The sequence below is a fragment of the Lepidochelys kempii genome, chromosome 21 (genome assembly GCF_965140265.1).
Source record: "Lepidochelys kempii isolate rLepKem1 chromosome 21, rLepKem1.hap2, whole genome shotgun sequence".
NCBI classification, from domain to species: domain Eukaryota; kingdom Metazoa; phylum Chordata; order Testudines; family Cheloniidae; genus Lepidochelys; species Lepidochelys kempii.
The window spans coordinates 18,228,547-18,253,149 of NC_133276.1; the positions used below are offsets into that span (position 1 = coordinate 18,228,547).

At 47.9% G+C, this 24,603-nt stretch overlaps 1 protein-coding gene across 1 annotated transcript in view; it reads right to left on the bottom strand.

Moving 5' to 3' along the window:
- Positions 1–24,603, bottom strand: part of LOC140901228 (uncharacterized) — a 53,164-nt gene that overhangs the window by 17,455 nt on the left and 11,106 nt on the right. Inside the window, exons 2-3 of the mRNA XM_073319675.1 lie at positions 22,617–22,689; positions 21,742–22,390 (exon numbers count right to left, since the gene is read on the bottom strand). Of these exons, the coding sequence (XP_073175776.1) occupies positions 21,774–22,390; positions 22,617–22,689 (690 nt within the window). The 3' untranslated portion in view covers positions 21,742–21,773. The remainder of the gene's footprint in view (positions 1–21,741; positions 22,391–22,616; positions 22,690–24,603) is intronic.

Sequence of the window (24,603 nt, forward strand, 5' to 3'; positions counted from 1 at the left end):
TCGGATGCAGCACATCCAGCCGCATGGACTTCTGCTCTTCCAGCTTTTCCAAATAGTCCTGAACCACTTCTTTCTCCACAGAGGGCTGGTCACCTCCTCCCCATGCTGTGCTGCCCAGTGCAGTAGTCTTGTTCGTGAAGACAGAGGCAAAAAAAGCGTGGAGTACATTAGATTTTTCCACATCCTCTGTTCCCCCGCCCCTTCTAAATGGAAAAGCACCAGGTTTAAGATGGATTTCAGTACCAGGTGACATGGTCACATGTCCTGTGAGACCTCCAAGCCTTCATTCCTCCCAGCTTGACACACAAGAAGACCTGCCTGCAAACAGAGCCATCCACAGTCAATTGTCCTGGCTGATGGGAGCCATCAAGATTCCAAACCACCATTAATGGCCCACACTTTGCATAATTACACTAGGACCTCCGAGTTATTTCATATTTCTAGTTTTAGATACAAGAGTGATACATTTATACAAATAGGATGACCACACTCAGTAAATTATAAGCTTTGTAATGATACCTTACAAGAGACCTTTTGCATGAAGCATATTCCAGTTACATTATATTCATGCTCATTACCATATTTACATAAAATCATATAGGGTGCATCACAATCACAATACTTGCCTCTTGGTTTAATTTGAGTCAGTAGATTTAGCCTGGACTGCACACAAATGTTGTAGCCGAGTAACTCTCCTTACTGCAATGGGAGCAGGTGTGTGTCCATTTACATCTGTCTCCCAACACCTGCTCTCTGGAGTGAAATGGATACAGTTGCCCCACATTATCTTACCGGGGTAGCTCTATTGTCAGTGGGAGTTAAAGCGAAGGCAATACAATGTAAATCATAGAATCACAGGGTTGGAAGGGACCTCCAGAGGTCATCTAGTCCAACCCCCTGCTCAAAGCCGGGGCAATTCCCAATTTTTGCCCCAGATCCCTAAATGGCCCCCTCAAGGATTGAACTCACAACCCTTGGTTTAGCAGGCCAATGCTCAAACCACTGAGCTATCCCTCCCTCCTCCTTCTTACACCAATTTAGCTACACTGATGCAAGTAGTTTTCCCACTGATAGCCCACATTACATTGGTCAGTAAAGAACTGATCTGTCTGGTAACCTTTCTGCACTTCACTGCTGGGGAAGGAGGGGTAAAGGGGTCAGCTTGCCCAGAAGTGACCCCTAGCTTTAAATGCTCTTGCAAACCCATACAGGCCCCAATTGTGAGCACCCTCCCCCCCACCCCTGCACTGAACAATCAATCTCTAGATCTGTGATTTCAGTCTGTCTCCAACCTTCTTCTTTCATATGTCTCACAAGTCAATAACTAGATTGTTCAGGCATCTAATTGCTGTATCATCAAGGGTAGCAGGGTGCTGCAGTCTAAGTGCCCTCTAAGCTGTGTGGCTGTGCAGCAGAGCAGCTGCCCATTAAGCCCCGCGCAGGGGCTCAGGTGGGGAGAGGCACCCTTCTGCACCGGTCCCAGTGTGGACTGCCGCAGCTAGGGGAGAGGCGCCCCTCCCTTGGCCTGGCCCAAGTGTGCACCTGCCTTGGACAGGGAGGAGCACCTCCCTCTGCTCGGCCCAGGCCCGCCAGAGCTGCCATGGTCTTGGAGAGGCACCTCTCTCCCAGCCCCAAGTTGCTGCAGGGAGAGAGGGCTGGGGGGAGTCATCTCTCCGCACCACAACCCCGGGGCAGCGTGCACCCCAAACCCCTCATCCCTGGCCCCACTCCAGAGCCCACCTCCCTGCACCCCAACCCTCTTCCCCAGCCCTGAGCCTCCTCCTGCACCCCAAACCCCTCATCCCCAGCCCCCGAACCCGCACCCCCAGCCAGAGCCCTCCTTCCCCCACACCTCAACCCTCTGCCCCAGCCCTGAGCCCCCGCCCATACTGCAAACCTCTCGGCCCCACTCCCACAACATGGATTTTGTTATGTGTCATACATCACCTCCATATTAGTGCACATAACACAATTAATTCCACACAGGGACGTAAAAAATTAGAGGGAACACTGGCAGTCTAATCTTCCAATTGTGTACTCCCCACCACACATGGAACTATCTGCACCACTGGCCTGCAGTCACACTGGGAAGATTGGACTAAGCTACATTTCTGCATTGCCTTTCCAGTCAGCAGCCCGTTAAGCCTCAGCCAGGATCTGCATCCCAAGGTGCAACCAGGTAGTTGAATTAAGTTAGGGCTTCTGAAATTCACCAACATGCCTGTCTCTTGAGCCCAGAGTTACTGCTGTGCTGTGAAGATGTCGCCGTCAGCCCTGGTACACCCAGGTTGGCTCATGACTGGCATGGGCCTGGCGCACTGGAGAGTGGTGCGCACATACCCACACCAAAAGGCTGTTGTCAAGTCAGTCATGGCAGGTTGACCAGCACTGCAGGTGTTGGTGTTTTCTTCTGGCTGCAGGCAAATCATCTTGTAGCAAGCGTAATTTGCTTATTTGCACCTATTGGACCCTGGCCAGCTTTGTGCAGCAGGCTATTTTCATCCATCACAGCCCTCATATGAATGGCCACACTGGGTCAGACCAATGGTCCATCTAGCCCAGTATCCTGTCTCTGACTGTCCAGAGCCAGATGCTTCAGAAGGAATGAACAGAACAGGATAATTTCGAGTGAGCCATCCCGTTGTCCACTCCCAGTTTCTGGTAGCCAGAAGTGCAGAGCATGGGGTTGCATCACTGACCCTCTTGGCTAATAGCCATTTATGGGCCTATCCTCCATGAATTTATCTAATTCTTTTTTGAACCCTGTTATACTGTTGGCCTTCACAACATCCCCTGGGAAGGAGTTCCAGAAGCTGACTGTGCATTGTGTGAATAAGTACTTCCTTTTGTCTGTTTTCAACCTGCTGACTATTAATTTTAATCGGGTAATCTCAGGTTCTTGTGTTTTGCAAAGAGTTAACTAACACTTCCTTATTCACTTTCTCCAGACCATTCATTATTTTATAGACCTCTATCATATCCCCCCTTAGTCATCTGTTTTCTAAGATGAACTGTTTCAGTTTTTTAATCTCTCCTCAGATGGAAGCTGATCCAAACCTCAATCATTTTTGTTGCCCTTCTCTGCACCTTTTCCTATTTTAATATATCTTTTTAGAGATGAGGCAACCAGAACTACACACAGTATTCAAGGTGTGGGCATACCATGGATTTATATAGTGGCATTATGATATGGTCTGTCTTATTATCTATCAATTGCCTAATGGTTCCTAATATTCTGCTAGCATTTTTGACTGCTGCTGTACATTGAGTGGATGTTTTCAAAGAACTATGCACAGTGACACCAAGATCTCTTTTCTGTGGTGTGATAAGATGACCAATGTTTGTATGGGGGTCCTGCACTTTTCTTGGGGGGGCAGGGGGAGAGGGACAAAGACACCACCCCTTGCACCCTGCTCTTGGGCACCAAGGGCCCTGCTAGCGGCCCAGGAAGGTGATAGAGGAGGGAAGCGGGTCTGGGTTTGCTCCTCACTCTGAGTCCCAGCCCCTCTCAACCCCTGCAGGTTCCTTACCCTCTTCCCTGTTGGGTGGGGTTACCCTCAGTCCTTAGGTGCTGGGGGAGGGAGTCTCCCTGCCATGCCATGCCATGCCAGGGCAGGGCAGGGCAGGGCAGGGTCTCCTTTACTTACACTTACTTACTTACTTTTTTACACACACACCTCTGATTGCCTGAAGCAGGGGGTTTTATTAGGTTTCTGACAGGGCCTTAATTGACTACAGGTGCTCCAATTAACCTGTAGCAACCCTCCCTAGTCTACAGGGAACCATGCCTTAATTAGCCTAGGGCTTATATATTTCCTCTCAACCCTGCTACCTGGTCCTCCTGTATCACAATGGAAACAGCTAATTTAGACCCCATCATTTTGAATGTATAGTTGGAATTATGTTTTCCAATGTGTATTACTTTGCATTTATCAACATTAAATTTCGTCTGCCATTTTGTTACAGAATCACCCAGTTTTGTTGTCAATCTTCACAGTCTGTTTTGGACTTAACTAGTTTTGAATCATCTGCAAACTTTGCCACCTCAGTTTACCCCTTTTTCCAGATCATTTATAAATATTTTGCACAGGACTGGTCTCAGTACAGATCCTTAGGCAACCCCACTATTTACCTCTCCACTGTGAAAACTGACCATTTATTCCTACCTTTGTTTCCTATCTTTTAACCAATTACTGATTCATGAGAAATATTTCCTTCTTATCCAATGACTGCCTACTTATCCCATGACTGACTTATGAGGAGAGGCTGAGGGAACTGGAATTGTTTAGTCTGCAAAAGAGAAGAATGAGGGGGGATTCGATAGCGGCTTTCAACTACCTGAAAGGGGGTTCCAAAGAGGATGGATCTAGACTGTTCTCAGTGGTAGCAGATGACAGAACAAGGAGTAATGGTCTTAAGTTGCAGTGGGGGAGGTTTAGGTTGGATATTAGGAAAAACTTTTTCACTAGGAGGGTGGTGAAGCACTGGAATGCGTTACCTAGGGAGGTGGTGGAATTTCCTTCCTTAGAGGTTTTTAAAGTCAGGCTTGACAAAGCCCTGGCTGGGATGATTTAATTGGGGATTGGTCCTGCTTTTGAGCAGGGGGTTGGACTAGATGACTTCCTGAGGTCCCTTCCAACCCTGATATTCTATGATTCTACTTTGCTTAAGAGCCTTTGGTGAGGGACCTTGTCAAAGGCTTTCTGAAAGTCCAAATACACTATATCAACTGGATCACCATTGTCCACATGTCTGTTGACTCCCTCAAAGAATTCTAGTAGATTGGTGAGGCATAATTTCCCTTTACAATAACCATGTTGACTCTTCCCCAGCAAATTATGTTCATCTATGTGCCTGATAGTTCTGTTCTTCACTATAGTTTCAACCAATTTGCCTGATACTGAAGTCAGGCTTACCAGCCTGTAATTGACAGGGTTGCCTCTGGAGTCTTTTTAAAAAATTGGCATTACATTAGCTATCTGCTAGTCACAGAGGTTGATTTAAGCAATAGGTTACATACCACAGTTAGTAGTTCTGCAATTTCATATTTTAGTTCCTTCAGAACTCTCAGGTGAATGCCATCTGGGCCTGGTGACTTATTACATTCCCCTACCTCGTTTTGAGAGGCAATAGCTAAGTCAATGGAAGAATTCTTCTGACAACCTAGCTGCATCTATAGTTAGTGTTAGGTTGACCTAACTACATTACACAGGGCATGACAGTTTTCACAGCCCTGAGTGACGTAGCTAGGTCAACCTAAGTTTTAGGTATAGACCAGGCCTACGTCTCCAGGCTAGTTGATGTTGAGGACATTTTTTCAGGATCCTGGAGCCCCTGGATCAACAATTAGATCTGCCCATTTGCCCAGTAGACCCGGGAGTCTCTTCAGCAGCCATGACGTCAGCTCCATCTGCAGGCAGTTCTCTCCACCCACAGAGGGCAGTGTTTGCAAAATAATGAATAGGGACTTTTGGAAGGAAGAATTAGGGCTCCTTGGGCCCTTACTGAGATGGAGCGGAGCTTGTGAACTTTTCAGTGGGACAGAAAGAAAAAGAATAATGTTGTTTTTTGTTTGTTTGTTTGTAAATCTGGATTGTCCATTCTAACTAAGGACAATTGGCTTCTATGTTTCTACTGCTTCTCAAAGGAGTTGTTCCCAACTTCCTGCCTGCTAAGGAAAGTTGTATTCACAAGAAGAGGTGAATAAAAATGCTTAAGCCACCACATTGGCTGCAGAGTTACTTTCACGAGCAGTTTATCCTTGCATTGTGATCGCTGCTGATTTTCATCTAGCTAAGTAAAGGACACTCACTCTAAAGAATACTTATCTAATAGGAATAGCTTGTATTTATGGACCACTATCCATTCCAGATCACTATGCAAACTATATTCACACAGGACTGCAGCCTGGCAGTCAACCAGTACAAAGCACACTGCAACCACAGAGTGAGATGAGAAGAATTTGGCCAAAGGGATGAGAGTCATGGGAGCTTTAATGTCCACTTGGGTCAGTGGAGACAGGACCTCGGTTGCTAATGTTACACACACTGAACAGTGTGAATGAGATCTTCGGCTTTTTGGCTCATACCTAGATCCTGTGGTAACTGACACTCTGTACCTATGCCAGACCAGAAACAGCCAGGAGTGACCAGCAATGCAAGGGGGGCTCCTATATCAGCACCATGAAGCAAACATGCCATGAAGTTGTTGATAGCTCCAGTGTCAACCAGTGGCAGATACACCAGGATCAGCTCTGGTGGGGTCCTCAGCTCCCAACAAATCTCCTTCTGGTGCATTAGTGGAGGGGATCAATCAGCCCTCGAAGACTAGCTCCACAACCTGTCTTCAGCATAGACCCCCACTTATCTTTTTTGACAAACCAATAACCTCCAACCTATCTCTGCACTGCATTGTGGAGTAGCCAGGGTGGAGTGTTTCATGAATTATTAACCATGTTCTCCTGCCTCACTCTGCGCTCAGATCCTGCTGAAAATGCATGTTTGGATGGTGCTGTAGTGAGCAATATAAAGCGGTTCAGCCAACCAGGACAAGGGCAGTCTAGCCTAGAGGTTGCAGTGGGCATCGGTCTGAGTGAACATCAGGACTCAAGCACTAGGGTCAGAGCCTGTAGTCAAGAGCCAGAGTCAAGGGTCAAACCAGAGGGCAGGAACTGGAGTAAGCAGTGTAGCAGGCCAGCAGGGGTTTAAGCAGAGACGATATGTAAGGGGACATGTGGGGTCAGATTGGCCTGCTGGGGGTGGGGGAAAAGCTCTGTCCTTCTCTCCCTTCGCCTCCCTCCCCCGGCATGTTTGGCCGCTCTCCCTGGCAGCTGGGCAGGGAGTGGGACGGAGCCAATTCTGCCTGAGAGAGCCTGGGTGGGAGGCAGTGGTGACCCGCTCCGTGCCTGGACTTGGCTGCCAGGGACAGGGGCCGAGCAAGTCAGAAACATGCCAGGGGGGAGAGTGACACTGTGTTTGGTATGTGCTGTGTGCACTAGCTGGGTTTCTATTTGTCTGGTTTTGTTATGTAACACTTCTGCCAGGTGGAGCCAGCAGCAACAAGGGCTGGGTTCGGTATCTAGGGGTTCCTTTTCAACAATACAACAGAAAACCGGCTCGAGCTCCCACCCAGTGACCTGGGACAATTACATACCACCCCCTGGGCACCTCTAAGAGACCATATTTACCCTCTCACAAGCACAGAGTCTGAGTTTAGCAGAAACTATTAATAAAAGGAGGGAATTTACTCAGCATTAAATTGGGAAAACATTGCAACTAGGGCCCATAAACACAAACCATGAGCAAAAGACCCACCCGCAAGTAAGTTGGGCAGTGTCATTTTCCCCTCAGGGTCTTAAGTCCAGCAACCAAAAAGTCCCTTTAACGTGCCCTTCCCTTCTCTGTACCCCACTCACAGTTGCTGTCCTTGGCCAGTGCAGCCCCAGAGTTCACTTCCCAACCTGTGTGGAAGGCACTTTGTGTGGGGGGGGGTGGGGGAGGTGTAAGAAGGCACATTACACGCTGTACAGCTCGTGCTCGGGCACTCGCGCGTCACCCCAACGGCCACTTCCCACACCTCTGCGGGACTCTGCTCTGGCCCTCTCTACCAGCTTCTCGACTGGCCGCTTGCCACATCTCTCCACCAGCCGCCATCCTGGTCGCACCTCTCCATCAGCCGCCCTGCTAGCCGCTTGCCAAACCGCTCCGCCAGTCACCCTGCTGTTCGCACCTCTCTGCAAGCCACCCTCCTGGTCGCACCTCTCCGTCAGCCGCCCTCCTGGTCGCACCTCTCCGTCAGCCGCCCTGCTGGTCACACCTCTCTGCCAACCACCTTCCTGGTCACAGCTCTCTGCCAGCCATCCTTCTGGTCGCACCTCTCCGCCAGTCGCCCTGCTAGCCACTTGCCACGCCTCTCCGCCAGCTGCCCTGCTAACAATGCTTGACCACCAGCTGCCCACTTGCCAAGATGTCTTCAAGCCCCCCCTACACTTAACACAGTTCTCAGTGATTTCAGCTGTTAGTGGGTTATTGGCTGTGCTAATCTAAAATCTGCCTCTCAAATGAGTAAATTTACCATGATTTCCCTGGCCCAGGAGTAGTCTGAGAATCGTTTGGTACAGGAGGGACTCTGGGTCAACGAGTCTTTTGTTCAAGTTTTTTCCTTGTTTACTCCTGCTACTAAAAGCAGTTTCTTCCAGTGTCCCTTCTCCTTCACAATGAGACATTAGTGTCTGCTCTCGCGCATTCTGGGAAGATAATTTCTGCTTTTAGGCTGATTCTGTGAGGCTGAAAGAACCCAAATGTGAGACATATTATGTTATTCTGGTGCCAGGTTTATGTTATTCTAAATAACCCTGAACTGTCCTTGAATCTGGCTTTAAAGCACCATAAGAACATAAGAACGGCCATACTGGGTCAGACCAAAGGTCCATCTAGCCCAGTATCCTGTCCTCTGACTGTGGCCAATGCCAGGTGCTCCAGAGGGAATAAACTGAACAGATAATCATCAAGTGATCCATCCCCTGTCGCCCATTCCCAGCTTCTGGCAAAAGGGCTAAGACTCGGGAGGCCCATGAGCTGCTGGCAGTGGCTGAGGATGGAGCTGTGTGTCCTGAGAAGGAGCATGGCATTGTGTTCGGTGGGGTGCTGTCTTCCCCTGCCATGGTGAATCCTTAAGCCCCTGACCCTGAATGATGACCCTGGGTCCCAGCCTGGGGCTGCACTGCCTGCCACTCTTGGGGAAAGGGATATGCCCGCTGCTCGCACTGAATCGCTCTCCTTTGTAAGTTGTTACAGTGGTGGCTCAATGTTCTTCTGAACTCCTGGAGCCGGAGAGAGATGAAGAGAGCAACAATGATCTCTGTGACTCCTCCCTGGTTCCTGGTGTGCCAACAGTCAGATGTACAGAGTTAAGGAGATCAGTGATTTTTTCTGGGTAGCACTGAAGCGAAATGGGGAGTTGAAGTTGAGGCCTAGTTTCCTGATGTACAGTGCTTTGTTCACTCCGCTCCCCTTGTCTTGAGAGCGGGGCTGTGTTACCAGATGTGCCCGTTACTTTGGGGTATGCTCATTTATTCGGGTTACTCTTTGGGGGGGTGCTGTCATTCTATTAATGCGCCGCTTATGTCACTTGTATGTTCATATGGAGCTCTACTCCTTCCTTCTGCAAGTCCCCTCCCAATGGAGCTCTCCTGCCGGACCTCGGTTCCCCGAGGCTGGGTTCCTACAGCCTTGGAGCTAGATGAACCTACGCACACACACACACACACTAACAAAGCAAGTCTGAGTGGACTGGGTCAATCAGCACGCTCCAGCTGATCCCCGCATCTGTCCTTGTGCTCAGTGAGCTGGGTTACGCAGCACTTTTCAAGCTGGTACCCTTAAGCGCTCCTGGTCTCAATGGGCTGAGCTGAGCAGCACTCTCTGCTGCCCCCCACTTATGTGCCCCAAGTTCAGCACGTCCCTATCCCACTTTCACGTTATATTTGTTCTGGTGGTAACCCACTTGATGAGCAAACCATACAGTATTTTTGGGCACTACAGGGATCTTTTAGCTTAGGTAAAAGAAGCGTGGCTGAAGAGTAAATGGGAGAAACTAAAGACACAAACGAGTAAGATTCAGAGAGTGAGAGAGAAACACCCAACTTAACCATAAGGGTTATTTATTGAATAATAATGATAACCATACAAGGAGAGACTAAACCAACATAACATCCATTATTAAAGGGTAATACCTGAGGCAGAAAGGAAAACACAGAGAAAGAGATCTCACCACTCCGTGAAGCGTGAACTGATCAGGGTTCCCAGGTGATGGTGGTAGCTCAGGGTCATGAAGATAAGAGATCGGCAGAGCCCCCAGCACGATCAGTCCGGAGAAGATGGAGTCCCAGTGGAACTGATGCATAGTTTGGATCTAAGCATCAGAACACTGGCTGGAGGGTGAGTAGGGATTTTTGTAGAGAAAATACAAGGGTTCCAGGGAGAACACTAGATTTGTTTATAGGTAAACTGATGACTCAAAGGTTTTCTTTAGGCTAGACAATAGGAGCTGATCACTCTTGGCTATGGGTGGTGTTTTCTTCCAGGGAGCTCACAATGCAACTAGGCTGCTTCAGTATTTTGGATATCAGTCAAGGATTTATTACTAGAATTAGTCTGATAACTGCTGAGCTGGGTGTGTGCAGGCATAGGTTCATTAACATCTGGAGCAGAGATTCCCATGATGCAGTGCGTCCCTGCTTTTCTGGTCCCAGAGTTCAGTGCGGTTCTTTGTTTTCCATTCTGTATGCAAATTGAGATGTCTCCCTGTCCCATCTTTCATGCAGATGAGGCTAGGGGAGTTGTCTTCGTTTTCCATTCTGTATGCTAATAGAGATGTCTTAATCTTGTCACCCTTAGAATCATAGAATATCAGGGTTGGAAGGGACCTCAGGAGGTCATCTAGTCCAACCCCCTGCTCAAAGCAGGACCAATCCCCAATTTTTGCCCCAGATCCCTAAATGGCCCCCTCAAGGATTGAACTCACAACCCTGGGTTTAGCAGGCCAATGCTCAAACCACTGAGCTATCCCTCCCCCCCCCTTGTCAGGAGGGGTCTAGGTGTGTCTCCCATCTGCCCTTCATTGCTCTCTACAAGCTTTTTCTCTGATGGGTTTTGGTTTAAACAGAGGCTGGGGGTGTCTTTCATGAGTCAGACAGGCTGGATACTGCACCCTGGTTCCCCAAGAACACAGAGCTGACTGGTATCAGCTGGCTTTTGGGGTGGGTGAGATGGACAATGGCCCAGGGCACCCCTTCCTAAGGGGGTGCATCCGGAGCAGGGGTGTCCTGTCCCTCCCCATCCCCTACTGCTGCTCTTTGGCTGTCTCTGCTACTGCCCCCTCCCACTGCTTGGAGCCGCTCCTGGCAAAGCTGCTCCTGGGAGCCTCCTGTGTGCTGTGCAGGGGAGGGAGGGATGATGTCGGGGTGTCCACATCCTTCCACCCATGTACCTACTTTCCGCTGAGCTGGGGTGGAGACACAGGAATCTGTGCGTGTGCTGCTGGACTGCTCTGGGTTAGGAGTGGGAGCTGCTGGCCACTGCTGCTGGACTGAGCCAGCCTTCAGACTTGTGACGGTGCCCTGTCTCTCACCCTCCCCAACACACACACTTCATTTTCCCCAACACACACACTCATCCCCGAACACACACTTGTAGTATTGTTTTTACGTCTTAGTACTTCCTGTCGAAATGCGCAAGGCACATATATTCTCTGTAATTTTATTTTTTCAAAGTTCGTTAAGGATTACAGTGCTGTTATTTTCGTTTTTTTTTTACTGGTCTGTGCATTTCATAATTTTATTTCTCTCGTCTGCTTAAATTTAATTCTTTGAGTAGTGAATTCTAAAGTGCCTAACCTGTCCTTCCTGGAGTAATGATCATTATTACTTTTATATATTGTGCTTTGTCATTCATTATTTAAAGTGGTACAATCAAATCACAGTATCCCCCTAGAATGTAATTTAGAATGGGCCAAAAGAAATCTGATGAGGTTCAATAAGGATAAGTGCAGGGTCCTGCACTTAGGACGGAAGAACCCAATGCACAGCTACAGACTAGGGACCGAATGGCTAGGCAGCAGTTCTGCGGAAAAGGACCTAGGGGTGACAGTGGACGAGAAGCTGGATATGAGTCAGCAGTGTGCCCTTGTTGCCAAGAAGGCCAATGGCATTTTGGGATGTATAAGTAGGGGCATAGCGAGCAGATCGAGGGACATGATCATTCCCCTCTATTCGACATTGGTGAGGCCTCATCTGGAGTACTGTGTCCAGTTTTGGGCCCCACACTTCAAGAAGGATGTGGATAAATTGGAGAGAGTCCAGCGAAGGGCAACAAAAATGATTAGGGGACTGGAACACATGAGTTATGAGGAGAGGGTGAGGGAGCTGGGATTGTTTAGCCTGCAGAAGAGAAGAATGAGGGGGGATTTGATAGCTGCTTTCAACTACCTGAAAGGGGGTTCCAAAGAGGATGGCTCTAGACTGTTCTCAATGGTAGCAGATGACAGAATGAGGAGTAATGGTCTCAAGTTGCAGTGGGGGAGGTTTAGATTGGATATTAGGAAAAACTTTTTCACTAAGAGGGTGGTGAAACACTGGAATGCGTTACCTAGGGAGGTGGTAGAATCTCCTTCCTTAGAGGTTTTTAAGGTCAGGCTTGACAAAGCCCTGGCTGGGATGATTTAACTGGGAATTGGTCCTGCTTTGAGCAGGGGGTTGGACTAGATGACCTTCTGGGGTCCCTTCCAACCCTGATATTCTATGATTCTATGATTCTATGATTCTTGCTCATCCAGCTTGGTCTACAACTCCTGCCGATGAATTTTTTCCCCTTTCTTGGGATGCAGGCTTCCGATAGCTTCTGCAGCTTTGACTTGAAGTAATCCCAGGCCTCCTCTGCCTTTAGATCCATCAGTTCTTCAGTCCAATCCACTTTCCTAACTAATTTCCTTAATTTTTGAAAGTCAGCCCTTTTGAAATCAAAACCCTAGTGGCAGATTTATTTTTGTTTATCCTTCCATTCAGTTTGAACTGAATTAGCTCATGATCACTTGAACCAAGATTATCCCCTACAACCATTTCTTCTGTGAGGTCCTCACTACTCACCAAAACCAAATCTAAAATGGCATCCCCTCTTGTCGGTTCAGCAACTACTTGTTGAAGGAATCCATCAGCTATCGCATCCAGGAAAATCTGAGCCCTATTATTATTACTAGCACTCGTCCTCCAGTCTATATCTGGGAAGTTAAAGTCTCCCATGATCACGCAGTTCCCATTAGTATTTACTTCATTAAAAACATTGAAGAGGGCTCTGTCCATATCCAGATCGGATCCCGGCGGTCTCTAGCCCACCCCAAGCACTATCCCAGGGGAGGCTCTCGTAGTTTTCTTCCCCAGTGTGATTTTTGCCCAGACGGACTCAGTCTTATCCCTTCCATCGCTTCTTATTTCTTTACATTCTACCTCCTCATTGATCTACAATGCTACTCCACCGCCTTTGCCTTTATTTCTGTCTTTCCTAAACAGCACCTCCCCTTCGATACCCGTACGCCAGTCGTGACGACTATTCCACCCTGTTTCTGGTCTCCCTGGAATAGCTGGTTTCCCTTCCTGCACCAGTAGCTCTGGTTCCTCCATTTTGTTACCTCGGCTCCTCGCATTGGTGTACAAACATCTTCATTTTTGCTGTTTGGCCTCGCTCACATTATTTACCCGATTGGGCACGGTCATTCTACAGCCAGTATGACCAATTAGACTGGTATCCACACTGCCCTTCCTCCTTATGTCCATTCTCCTACCCACGGCTGTATCCTTTCTTACTTTGTTTTCTTCCCTCTCAATGCTAAAATCCGGCATGGAGATTACCTGGACATCTCCCAACCATCTCCCCCAAATTCCTAGTTTACAGCTCTCTTAATCAGTTGTGCCAGCCTCCATCCTAGAAGTCTATTTCCTTCCCTACTCAGATGAAGTCCATCCCAAGAGAACTGTCCTCTGTCCATGAATGCTTCCCAGTGGCCATACATCCCAAAGCCCTCCTGATAGTACCACTGCCTGAGCCATCTGTTGATAGTCATAATCTTGTCACACCTTTGTTGCCCTTCTCTAGGAATAGGCAGAATCCCACTAAAGATCACCTGAGCCTCGATTTCCTTAAGCGTCTTCCACAGCCTGGCATAGTCTCCGTTGATACATTCCAGCGAGAATCTACCAGTATCATTTGTTCCCACATGAAGGACAATCAGTGGATTCTTTCCCGCTCCCTTTAGGATCCTTTTCAAACTCAAAGCTTTTGACACGGTCTCCCACAGTATTCTTGCCAGCAAGTTAAAGAAGTATGGGCTGGATGAATGGACTATACGGTGGATAGAAAGTTGGCTAGATTGTCGGGCTCAACGGGTAGTGCTCAATGGCTCCATGTCTAGTTGGCAGCTGGTATCAAGTGGAGTGCCCCAAGGGTCAGTCCTGGGGCCGGTTTTGTTCAGTATCTTCATAAATGATCTGGAGGATGGTGTGGATTGCACCGTCAGCAAGTTTGCAGATTACACTAAACTGGGAGGAGAGGTAAATACGCTGGAGGGCAGGGATAGGATACAGAGGACCCTAGACAAATTAGAGGATTGGGCCAAAAGAAATCTGATGAGGTTCAACAAGGACAAGTGCAGAGTCCTGCACTTAGGACAGAAAAATCTCATGCACCGCTACAGACTAGGGACCAAATGGCTCGGCAGCAGTTCTGCAGAAAAGGACCTAGGGGTTACAGTGGACGAGAAGCTGGATATGAGTCAACAGTGTGCCCTTGTTGCCAAGAAGGCCAATGGCATTTTGGGATGTATATGTAGGGGCATTGCCAGCAGATTGAGGGATGTGATCATTCCCCTCTATTCGATGTTGGTGGGGCCTCATCTGAGTACTGTGTCCAGTTTTGGGCCCCACACTACAAGAAGGATGTGGAAAAAGAGTCCAGCGGAGGGCAACAAAAATGATTAGGAGACTGGAACGCATGACTTATGAGGAGAGGCTGAGGGACCTGGGATTGTTTAGTCTGCAGAAGAGAAGAATAAGGGGGGATTTGATAGCTGCTTTCAACTACCTGAAAAGGGGTTCCAAAGAGGATGGATCTAGACTGTTCTCAGTGGTAGCTGATGACAGAACAAGGAGTAATGGTCTCAAGTTGCAGTGGGGGAGGTTTAGGTTGGATATTAGGAAAAACTTTTTCACTAGGAGGGTGGTGAAACACTGGAATGCGTTACCTAGGGAGGTGGTGGAATCTCCTTCCTTAGATATTTTTAAGGTTAGGCTTGACAAAGCCCTGGCTGGGATGATTTAGTTGGGGATTGGTCCTGCTTTGAGCAGCGGGTTGGACTAGATGACCTCCTGAGGTCCCTTCCAACCCTGATATTCTAGGATTCTATGATTCTATGAACTCAGGTCCACATCCCGTATCTTAGCACCTGGAAGACAGCTCACCCTTCTATTCTCTGGATCAGCTCTAGTTACAGGCCTGGCTATCAGTTCCCTGAGGAAGTCAAAGTCTGATTTTCTGAAGTCCAGGGTCCCTATTCTGTTGCTCTCTTTTCTTCCTTTTGTCAGGATTCTGAACTTGATGATCTCATGGTCATTGCTGCCCAGGTTGCCACCCACTTCTACTTCCCCTACCAATTCTTCTCGGTTTGTGAGCAGCAGGTCAAGAGGAGCACGACCCCTGGTTGGTTCCTACAGGACTTGTACCAGGAAGTTGTCCCCAACACTCTCCAAAATCTTCCTGGATTGTCTGTGCATTGCTGTATTGCTCTCTCAGCAGATGTCCCAGTGTTTGAAGTCCCCCATGAGAACCAGGGCCTGTGATCTGGAAACTTCTGTTAGTTGTCTGAAGAAATCCTCGTCTACCTCATCCTCCTGGTCTCGTGGTCTATAGCAGATGCCCACCACAACATCATCCTTGTTGCTCTTGCCTCTAAACTTAACAAACAGACTCTCTGTGATGTTGCACTCCATGTGATTTTATGAAAATATGCTAATGAGTGTGAATATAAAGAAAGTGGAATATGCTTCATGCAAATGGTCTCTTGTAAGATATCATTACAAAGCTTATAAACTACTGAGTGTAGGCATCCTGCAGCAAAAAAACTTCAGGACCAGACTTCATCCTGTACTCTAAAATGGAATGGCAATATACAAAAACCTGTAGGAGAACACTTCAATCTCCCTGGACATACAGTAGCAGAAGTTTGAAAGAGAGTTTGCAAACGCCTAAACTGGAAGGGCGATTGTGGATACCCTTCACTACTGATTTCTTGCAAGCATACCGGGCTACATGACATGCCACAATGCAAAGATCACCCACAGAGTTACTGCATGGGAAACAGATGAATACTAAACTGAACATTGCTGGATTGTTAAAGGCACGACCTGATCCCCAAACGAGAATGATGTGAGAAAAACCGTTGAACAGAACCAAGCAAGTCTAAGGCTTTCACAGACAAGCAGCGGGGTGCTAAGGAATCAAAGTTTGAGTGTGATTCCTTTGTTAGAATACAAAAACCTGGAATTTTACGCAAAGGGGACCATAAATTCACAGCTCCTCTTAAAATCATAGAGAAGAAGGGACCTTACACCTATCGACTTTCTGATGGGCGGGTATGGAATGCTTCTTGTCTTGCACCTGCCTATGCACCAAGAGGAGATTATGCCAACACCCAGTCTGCATTGGATGACTTCACCGTAGTACCAACACAACAAGACATTGCACTGGACCCATGGCTTGAGAGACAGCCTGTCAGACCCAGACGACCACCTGTCTGGACTAGAGACTATATATTAGTATCTACATTGTTTTCAGTGTAATATTTCTGCCAACAGTGTAGTGTCTTGTTTCATATTTGTTCCTGTGGTTAGAACAATAACGTTTATTTTAATTGGGAGAGTTTCTTAAGAGAGGAGGGAATGTGGGGTTTAGATGATGCTTGTAATTATTAGAATTGGGAGCACTGGCTGTTGGGAGTCTGAAAGGACAGGAAACAGGAAGGTGGGGGGAAGAGTTGAGAGGCTGGGAGAAAGCTACAGAGGGTACACCAGCAGCTTGGTAAAGAGGTTTCCACTTTGAAAATAAAGTCCTGTTGAAGCTTGTTAGTACCTTGACTGGTTGATACAACAGAATCCTACTTCAGCAAGGGCTGTGAGCAGTTCCTTATCTGTGAGATTGCATCAGCAGTTAGGTGGCCTTGTGCATGCTGACTGGTGAAAGTTTAGGTGCCCACAGAGTTAGGTGGCAGCTGACGGTGTTTTTGAGAATATCAGTGTTGCCTAAATAGTGAACTTAGGTGTGTAAAAAGGCTGTTCGGCATCTTAGTCCCTTTGTGGACTTAGCGCCAACCTCCAAGTTATGGTTATCTAGTATCTGTTCATCACCTTATCATCGCATTCAACTTCACTCTTTCAGACGAACTGCTCGTTCTGCCCTTTGCTTCTCTTGGGAAGTTCCACAGGACTAGAAGAAAGCTATTGTTGTGCCAATATTTAAAAAGAGTAAACAGGCTGACTTGGGTAATTATAAGTATGTAAGCCTGACATTGATCATGAGCAAAACAATGGAACGGCTGATTCGGGCTTGGATAATAAAGACTTAAAGGAGGATAATATAATTAATGCCAATCGACATTGATTTATGGAAAATAGATCAAATTAACTTGATATCTTTTTTTGATGAGATGTCAAGTTTGGTAGATAAAGGTAGTAGTATTAATGTAATATACTTAGACTTCTGTTAAGCATTTGACTTGGTACCACATGACACTTTGATTAAAAAACTAATATGATACAAAATTAACATGTCACACATTAAATGGACTAAAAACTTGTTATGTGATAGATGGCAAATGTAAATGGGAAATCGTCATTGAACATCTGTGTTTCTAGTGCGGTCCTGCAGGGATGGGTTCTTGGTCCTGTGCTATTTAACAATTTTATCAATGATCTGGCAGAAAATGAAATAATCACTTATAAAGCGTGCAGATGACACAAATATTGGGGGAGTGGTACATAATGAAGAGGACAGGCCACTGATACAGAGAGATCTGGATCACTTGGTAAGCTGGGTGCAAGAAAACAATGTGTGTTTTAATAAGGCGAAGTTACATATCTAGGAACAAAGAATGTAGGCCATGCTTGTAGGATCAGGGACTTTATCCTGGAAAGCTGTGTGTCAGGGACCCACAGCTGAACCCAGACCCAGCTAATTGCTCTCAGCTGATTCAGCTAATTAATCTGGCCTCCTAACTGACTAAAGATACCAGCAGGTACATTCTTAAACCTTGCAGCAGGCCTGAGTCCCCGGCTGCTCAATAGCATCCCACTTCCTATTTCCTGCTGCTTCTCTCAGCTTGCTCCTGGCCCTTGCTCCTGCCTCCAGTGCCTTTTTCCTGTTTCCTGCTCCTAGCTGATACTCTGGTTCTGACCCTTGGCTGCTGCTTCCTGGTTCTTGGCTCCCACTTGCCACCTGGACTTTGCATTTGGCTTCTGACCCTGGCTCTGATCCTTGTCTCCTGGTTCCTGGCCCCCAATTCCGGTTTGCTCCTTGGACTTGACAACTTGGCTCCTGATTCAGGCTTTGGCCACTAGGCCTGGTCACCCCCCTCTAACCATTAGGCCAGCTTCCCATCCTGATTACTGATCGTTAGGAACAGCTGCCCATGACCCAGTCCTTAATAGTTTGAGCATTCCAAAACTGAAGAGGAGAACTCAGAGAGGGTCAAGAGGCACAGCTGCCTGCAGGTACAAATCCCATCAAGAGTAGCCCTTCCCTATCTGATCTGTTGGGTTCCCTACAGAGCCTGCAAATGCAGGCTGGCACTCTGCAGGTGCAGTGTGCAGCCCTTCAGGCTCTAGCCTCTCCTCCCTCCCTTCACGGACCTGAAGATTCCCCTTCCAGACGGGTTCGCTGGGGATTACAGCACTTTTTGTGGGTTTCTGAACCAATGCTGCCTCTTGTTCAGGATTAGACCATAGACCCCACCAGTAGACCGATGGTGGGTCTAGTCCTAAATCTCCTGGCCTGGGCCTCTCCCTTGTACAATCTAGTCCCCTTTTGGAGGAGTTCGAGAATTTTATCCAGACTATGAAAACCATCTTTGACAACCTGAATTGGACTCTCATGGTGGAGTCTGCACTTCGTGCCCTGAGACAAAGCTGCCAGTTGGTCACCAGCCATGCCCCAGAATTCCGCTGCCCACAGCTGGCACGGAATGGAAAAAGGCCATGCAGCACCATCATTTCCAGGTGATCTGGGTGAAGTAAAGGACGAACTAGTGCAGACAGAAATCCCAGCCGGTTTGGGGGTCCTGATCGAATTTAGCATTGAAATCAATAGCTGACTATGAGAATGTTATCAGGAAAAGAAGGCGGTGCCCTGACGCTACGGAGTCAAGATCACACTTGCCCAACCCCAGCCTCCAACTGACCTCATGCAACAACCAGAGCTGATGCCACTCAGCAGTACCTGGCCCTGTCTTGGTTCTGGAAAGAACCGACGATGCCTGGCAGGCCTATGTCTGTAGTGTGGCAGAGCTGGTCATTATGCCACAGGTTGCCCGGTGAAAAGTCCACCCATCTTCCAGCCAGGAAACACGGGGTCCCAGCCCTGAGTGAGGGTCTGGGATGAGAACGGTGTAATTCTCCTCATCTAGCTCACACTCCTGGCACCACTCCATGAGCACCCTGTTGGTGGCAGCACTTCACTCTACTCACCTTTGCATCCCACTCCGCTCAAGACATCCGGCCATCATGGATGTCCACCTCAAACTCCGAGTAGATTCAGGAGCATCTGGTAACTTTATTGACCTAGAATTCGCACAGCAACATCAGATGCCAACATGGGCCAAGCCCATTCCAGATCTTATCAAGGCAGTTGACAGCTCTTTCCTGTCTTCTAGCCTCATTACATGAGAAACAGTTCCTTTAGAAATAACTATCATCCATGACCACCAGAAGACTTTACAGTTGGTCTAGTCCATTCCCCCCCTTCATGGTTATTCTCAGCATCACCTGGCTAATCACTCACGATCCTCAGATTCGCTGGAGCACTAGCATGATCAAATTCACCTCCCTGCACTGTCATCAATTGTGCTGCTTCAAACTTGTTCCTGGAAAAGAGGCAACTCCCTTCTTGTACCTGTTGAATCATAGAACCATAGAATATCAGGGTTGGAACAGACCTCAGGACGTCATCTAGTCCAACCCCCTGCTCAAAGCAGGACCAATCCCCAACTAAATCATCCCAGCCAGGGCTTTCTCAAGCCTGATCTTAAAAGCCTCTAAGGAAGGAGATTCCACCACCTCCCTAGGTAACGCATTCCAGTGTTTCACCACGCTCCTAGTGAAAAAGTTTTTCTTAATATCCAACCTAAACCTAACCCCCACTGCAACTTGAGACCATTACTCCTTGTTCTGTCATCAGCTACCACTGAGAACAGTCTAGATCCATCCTCTTTGGAACCCCCTTTCAGGTAGTTGAAAGCAGCTATCAAATCCCCCCTCATTCTTCTCTTCTGAAGACTAAACATCCCCAGTTCCCTGAGCCTCTCCTCATACATCATGTGTTCCAGTCCCCTAATCATTTTTCTTGCCCTCCGCTGGACTCTTTCCAATTTTTCCATATCCTTCTTGTAGTGTGGGGCCCAAAACTGGACACAGTACTCCAGATGAGGCCTCACCAATGTCGAATAGAGGGGAACAATCACGTCCCTCGATCTGCTGGCAATGCCCCTAGTTATACATCCCAAAATGCCATTGGCCTTCTTGGCAACAAGGGCACACTGTTGACTCATATCCAACTTCTCGTCCACTGTAACCCCTAGGTCCTTTTCTGCAGAACTGCTGCCGAGCCATTCGGTCCCTAGTCTCCTGCGGAGCATGGGGTTCTTCCATCCTAAGTGCAGGACTCTGCACTTGTCCTTGTTGAACCTCATCAGATTTCTTTTGGCCCAATCCTCTAATTTGTCTAGGGCCCTCTGTATCCTATCCCTACCCTCCAGCGTATCTACCTCTCCTCCCAGTTTAGTATCATCCGCAAATTTGCTGAGAGTGCAATCCACACCATCCTCCAGATCATTTATGAAGATACTGAACAAAACCGGCCCCAGGACCGATCCTTGGGGCACTCCACTTGATACCGGCTGCCAACTAGACATGGAGCCATTGATCACTACCCGTTGAGCCCTACAATCTAGCCAACTTTCTACCCACCTTATAGTGCATTCATCCAGCCCATACTTCTTAACTTGCTGACAAGAATACTGTGGGAGACCATGTCAAAAGCTTTGCTAAAGTCAAGAAACAATACATCCACTGCTTTCCTTTCATCCACAGAACCAGTAATCTCATCATAGAAGGTGATTAGATTAATCAGGCATGACCTTCCCTTGGTGAATCATACTGCTCCCTTACATACAGTGCTACTCCCCCACCTTTTCTGCCTTGCCTGTCCTTCCTGAACAGTTTATAACCATCCATGACAGTACTCCAGTCATGTGAGTTATCCCACCAAGTCTCTGTTATTCCAAGCACATCATAATTCCTTGACATCACCAGGACCTTGAGTTCTCCCTGCTTGTTTCCAAGGCTTTGTGCATTTGTATATAGGCACTTGAAATAACCTGCTGATCGCCCCTCATATCAGGGTGATTGAAGTCTCCCATGAGAACCAGGGCCTGCGATCTAGTAACTTCTGCGAGTTGTTGGAAGAAAGCCTCGTCCACCTTATCCCCCTGGTCCGGTGGTCTATAGAAGACTCCCACCACTACATCACCCTTGGTGCTCAGACTTCTAAACTTAATCCAGAGACTCTCAGGTTTTTCTGCAGTTTCATACTTGAGCTCTGAGCAGTCATACTGCTCCCTTACATACAGTGCTACTCCCCCACCTTTTCTGCCCTGCCTGTCCTTCCTGAACAGCTTATATCCATCCATGACAGTACTCCAGTCATGTGAGTTATCCCACCAAGTCTCTGTTATTCCAATCACATCATAATTCCTTGACATCACCAGGACCTTGAGTTCTCCCTGCTTGTTTCCCAGGCTTCACACATTTGTATATAGGCACTTGAAGTAACCTGCTGATCGCCCCTCTTTCTCAGTATGAGGCAGGAGCCCTCCCCTCTCACACGCTCCTGCTCGTGCCTCCTCCCGGTATCCCACTTCCCCACTTACCTCAGGGCTTTGGTCTCCTTCCCCCGGTAAACCTAGTTTAAAGCCCTCCTTACTAGGTTAGCCAGCCTGCTTGCGAAGATGCTCTTCCCTCTCTTCGTTAGGTGGAGCCCGTCTCTGCCTAGCACTCCTCCTTCTTGGAACACCATCCCATGGTCAAAGAATCCAAAGCCTTCTCTCCGACACCACTTGCGTAGCCATTCGTTGACTTCCACGATTTGATGGTCTCTACCCAGGCCTTTTCCTTCCACCTGCGCCTCAAACTCCTTTATCCTTCTTCCCAGAGCCACGTAGTCCACAGTGATCCGCTCAAGGTCATTCTTGGCAGTATCATTGGTGCCCACGTGAAGAAGCAGGAAGGGGTAGCGATCTGAGGGCTTGATGAGTCTCAGCAGTCTCTCCGTCACATCGTGAATCTTAGCTCCTGGCAAGCAGCAGACTTCTCGGTTTTCCCGGTCGGGGTGGCAGATAGATGACTCAGTCCCCCTGTGGAGAGAGTCCCCGACCACCACCACCCGCCTCCTTCTCTTGGGAGCGGTGGTCGTGGAACTCCCAACCCTAGGACAGTGGATCTCATGCCTTCCAATCGATGGAGTCTCCTTCTGCTCCCTTCCCCCAGACGTAACATCTGGTCCACTCTCCGCATTAGTACCTGTGGAGAGAACATGAAAACGGTTACTTACCTGTATCTGCCCTGCTGGTACATGGATGTTCCCCTTTTTTCTTCTGGAGGTCACATGTTGCCAAATTTCTTCACCGTCCCCCTGTCCCCGCTGCGCAGCCTGCTCTGAATCTTCAGAACCTTGTGCCTGTAGAAGCCTATCCTGACATCCATCCCGGAAATCTTCAGTTTCTCTTATACAATGCAGGGTCGATACCTGTTGCTCCGGACCTTGAACCTTCTCTTCCAGTATGGAGACCAGCTTGCACTTTGTACAGACAAAGTCGCATCTGTCCTGTGGAAGAAAAACAAACATAACACATCCAGTGCAGGTCACAACAGCTGAACAAGCCCCATCTATATTACCTTCCTTCTACGACCTTCCTCAGGAGTTGTAGTAATTACTCAGAGAATCCGGCAAGATGTAGGCCTCAGTGAGCTCTCCCCAGGTGAACTCCCAGGCAAACTCCTTTTGTTAGCTACTCTGCTGTTCGCTGCTCAGCTGGTTCGCAACTGACTGGCTTTTTATGCAGTCAGGCCCACTTAAGGCTCACCAACACAGCGTCCCTTGTCAAGGCAAGCCAAGAGAGGTCAGAGGGGGCCTTGCTGTTCTCATCCAGACCCCACCAACTGTTACAGCTATACATGCAAAATACCAAGATCTGTCCAATGTCTTTGACAAGGGGAAGGCCACTATCTTGCTGCTTCATCAGCCCTACAGCTGCCCTATAGATCAGATAGGTCAGAGCAGAAATATCATTTGGATGTATTTATTCCCTTTCAGAACCAGAACTTCAGACTCTTATAGACTACCTACAAGACAGCCAGGGCAAAGGGTTCAACTGCCCCTCCAAGGCCCCAGACGGAGCTCCGATTTTCTTCGTCACCAAGAAAGACAGTTCCCTACATTTGTGGTTTGACTAGCAAGCTCTAAATGAGATAACCATCTGAAACCATTACCCCTTGCCTCTTATCAACAAACTTTTTAAAAGGTTTTGCTCTGAAGATGGTCACTAAACTAGACCTGCACAGGGCCTTGTTTGGATTAGGCGGAAGATGAGTAAAAGAATGCATTGCACATCTGTTATGGCTATTTTGAATATACTGTGATGGTGTTTGGGCTATGTAATACCCCCGCTATGTTCCAACATTCTGTAAATAACATTTTCAGGGATACATTGGACCATTTTGTTGTCATTTACGTAGACGACATCCTAGTCATCTCTGAGAACTGGACCCAGCATGCATGCCACGTTCTAGAAAGATTATATCAGAATTTATATGCCAAATTAGAAAAATGTGAATTTGACTGGAACACAGTTTCTGGGTTACACAGTCTCCCCAGAGAGACTAACCATGGACCTGCGTAAGGTCTCTGTCATCACAGTGGGCCACTCTGAGGGATGTCCAGGGGCTTATCAATGTTTCCCAGTGCTTTAGCTAAGAGTTCTTCCACCTGGTAACCTCCCAAATAGTCCTCCTCGAAAAGCGAGGTCAGTTTGTCTGGTCCATGGACAGTGAACACACATTCAATCAGCTAAAAAAAAGCTTTCCTTTCTTCTCCCATCTTTGTCCATCCAAAACCCACCCTTATATTTACCGTGGAACCCAATGCCTTTGATTTTGCCCTTGGTGTGGTACTAGTGCAACAAAACCCTCCCAACAACTAAACCCACCTGTGCACCTTCTTCTCCCATCAGCTGAACCCAGGAGAAAGGAACTACAGCATATGCGACAAGGAGCTATTAGTCATTGTGAGGAAGTGGGACTGTTCTTAATGTTTCCTCTGAATATTGTGGGGGTGCCTCAGTTTCCCCTATGCAGTTCTTAAGTGTCTAGATGGTGGAGTAAGGGTGTATGATCATTGCAGAGCCCTAGATAGCAGGTGTGTGCAGGGGTCTGGACACAGAGAATGGCCAACACCCTGTTTCCTGGCAACTGATGGCGTTGGCCCTTCCCCCCTGCAAGGTGAGAGCTAAAGGGTTGGAGAACAAAGGAATCAGGTGACCTCCTGGCCCTGGGAAAGGGACAAAGCCCAGAGGAGGAGGGGCTGGAGGGAGTTTCAGTTTGGGGCTGGCTGGGACATGGAGTGAAGTGCAGATGTGGTTGTCTGGCTCACTGGCCCCCAAAATGGACCCAGCTGAGGGGTCCTGTTCTCTGCACCTACAAGCTCTGTGTTAGACCATGTTCCTGTCATCTAGTAA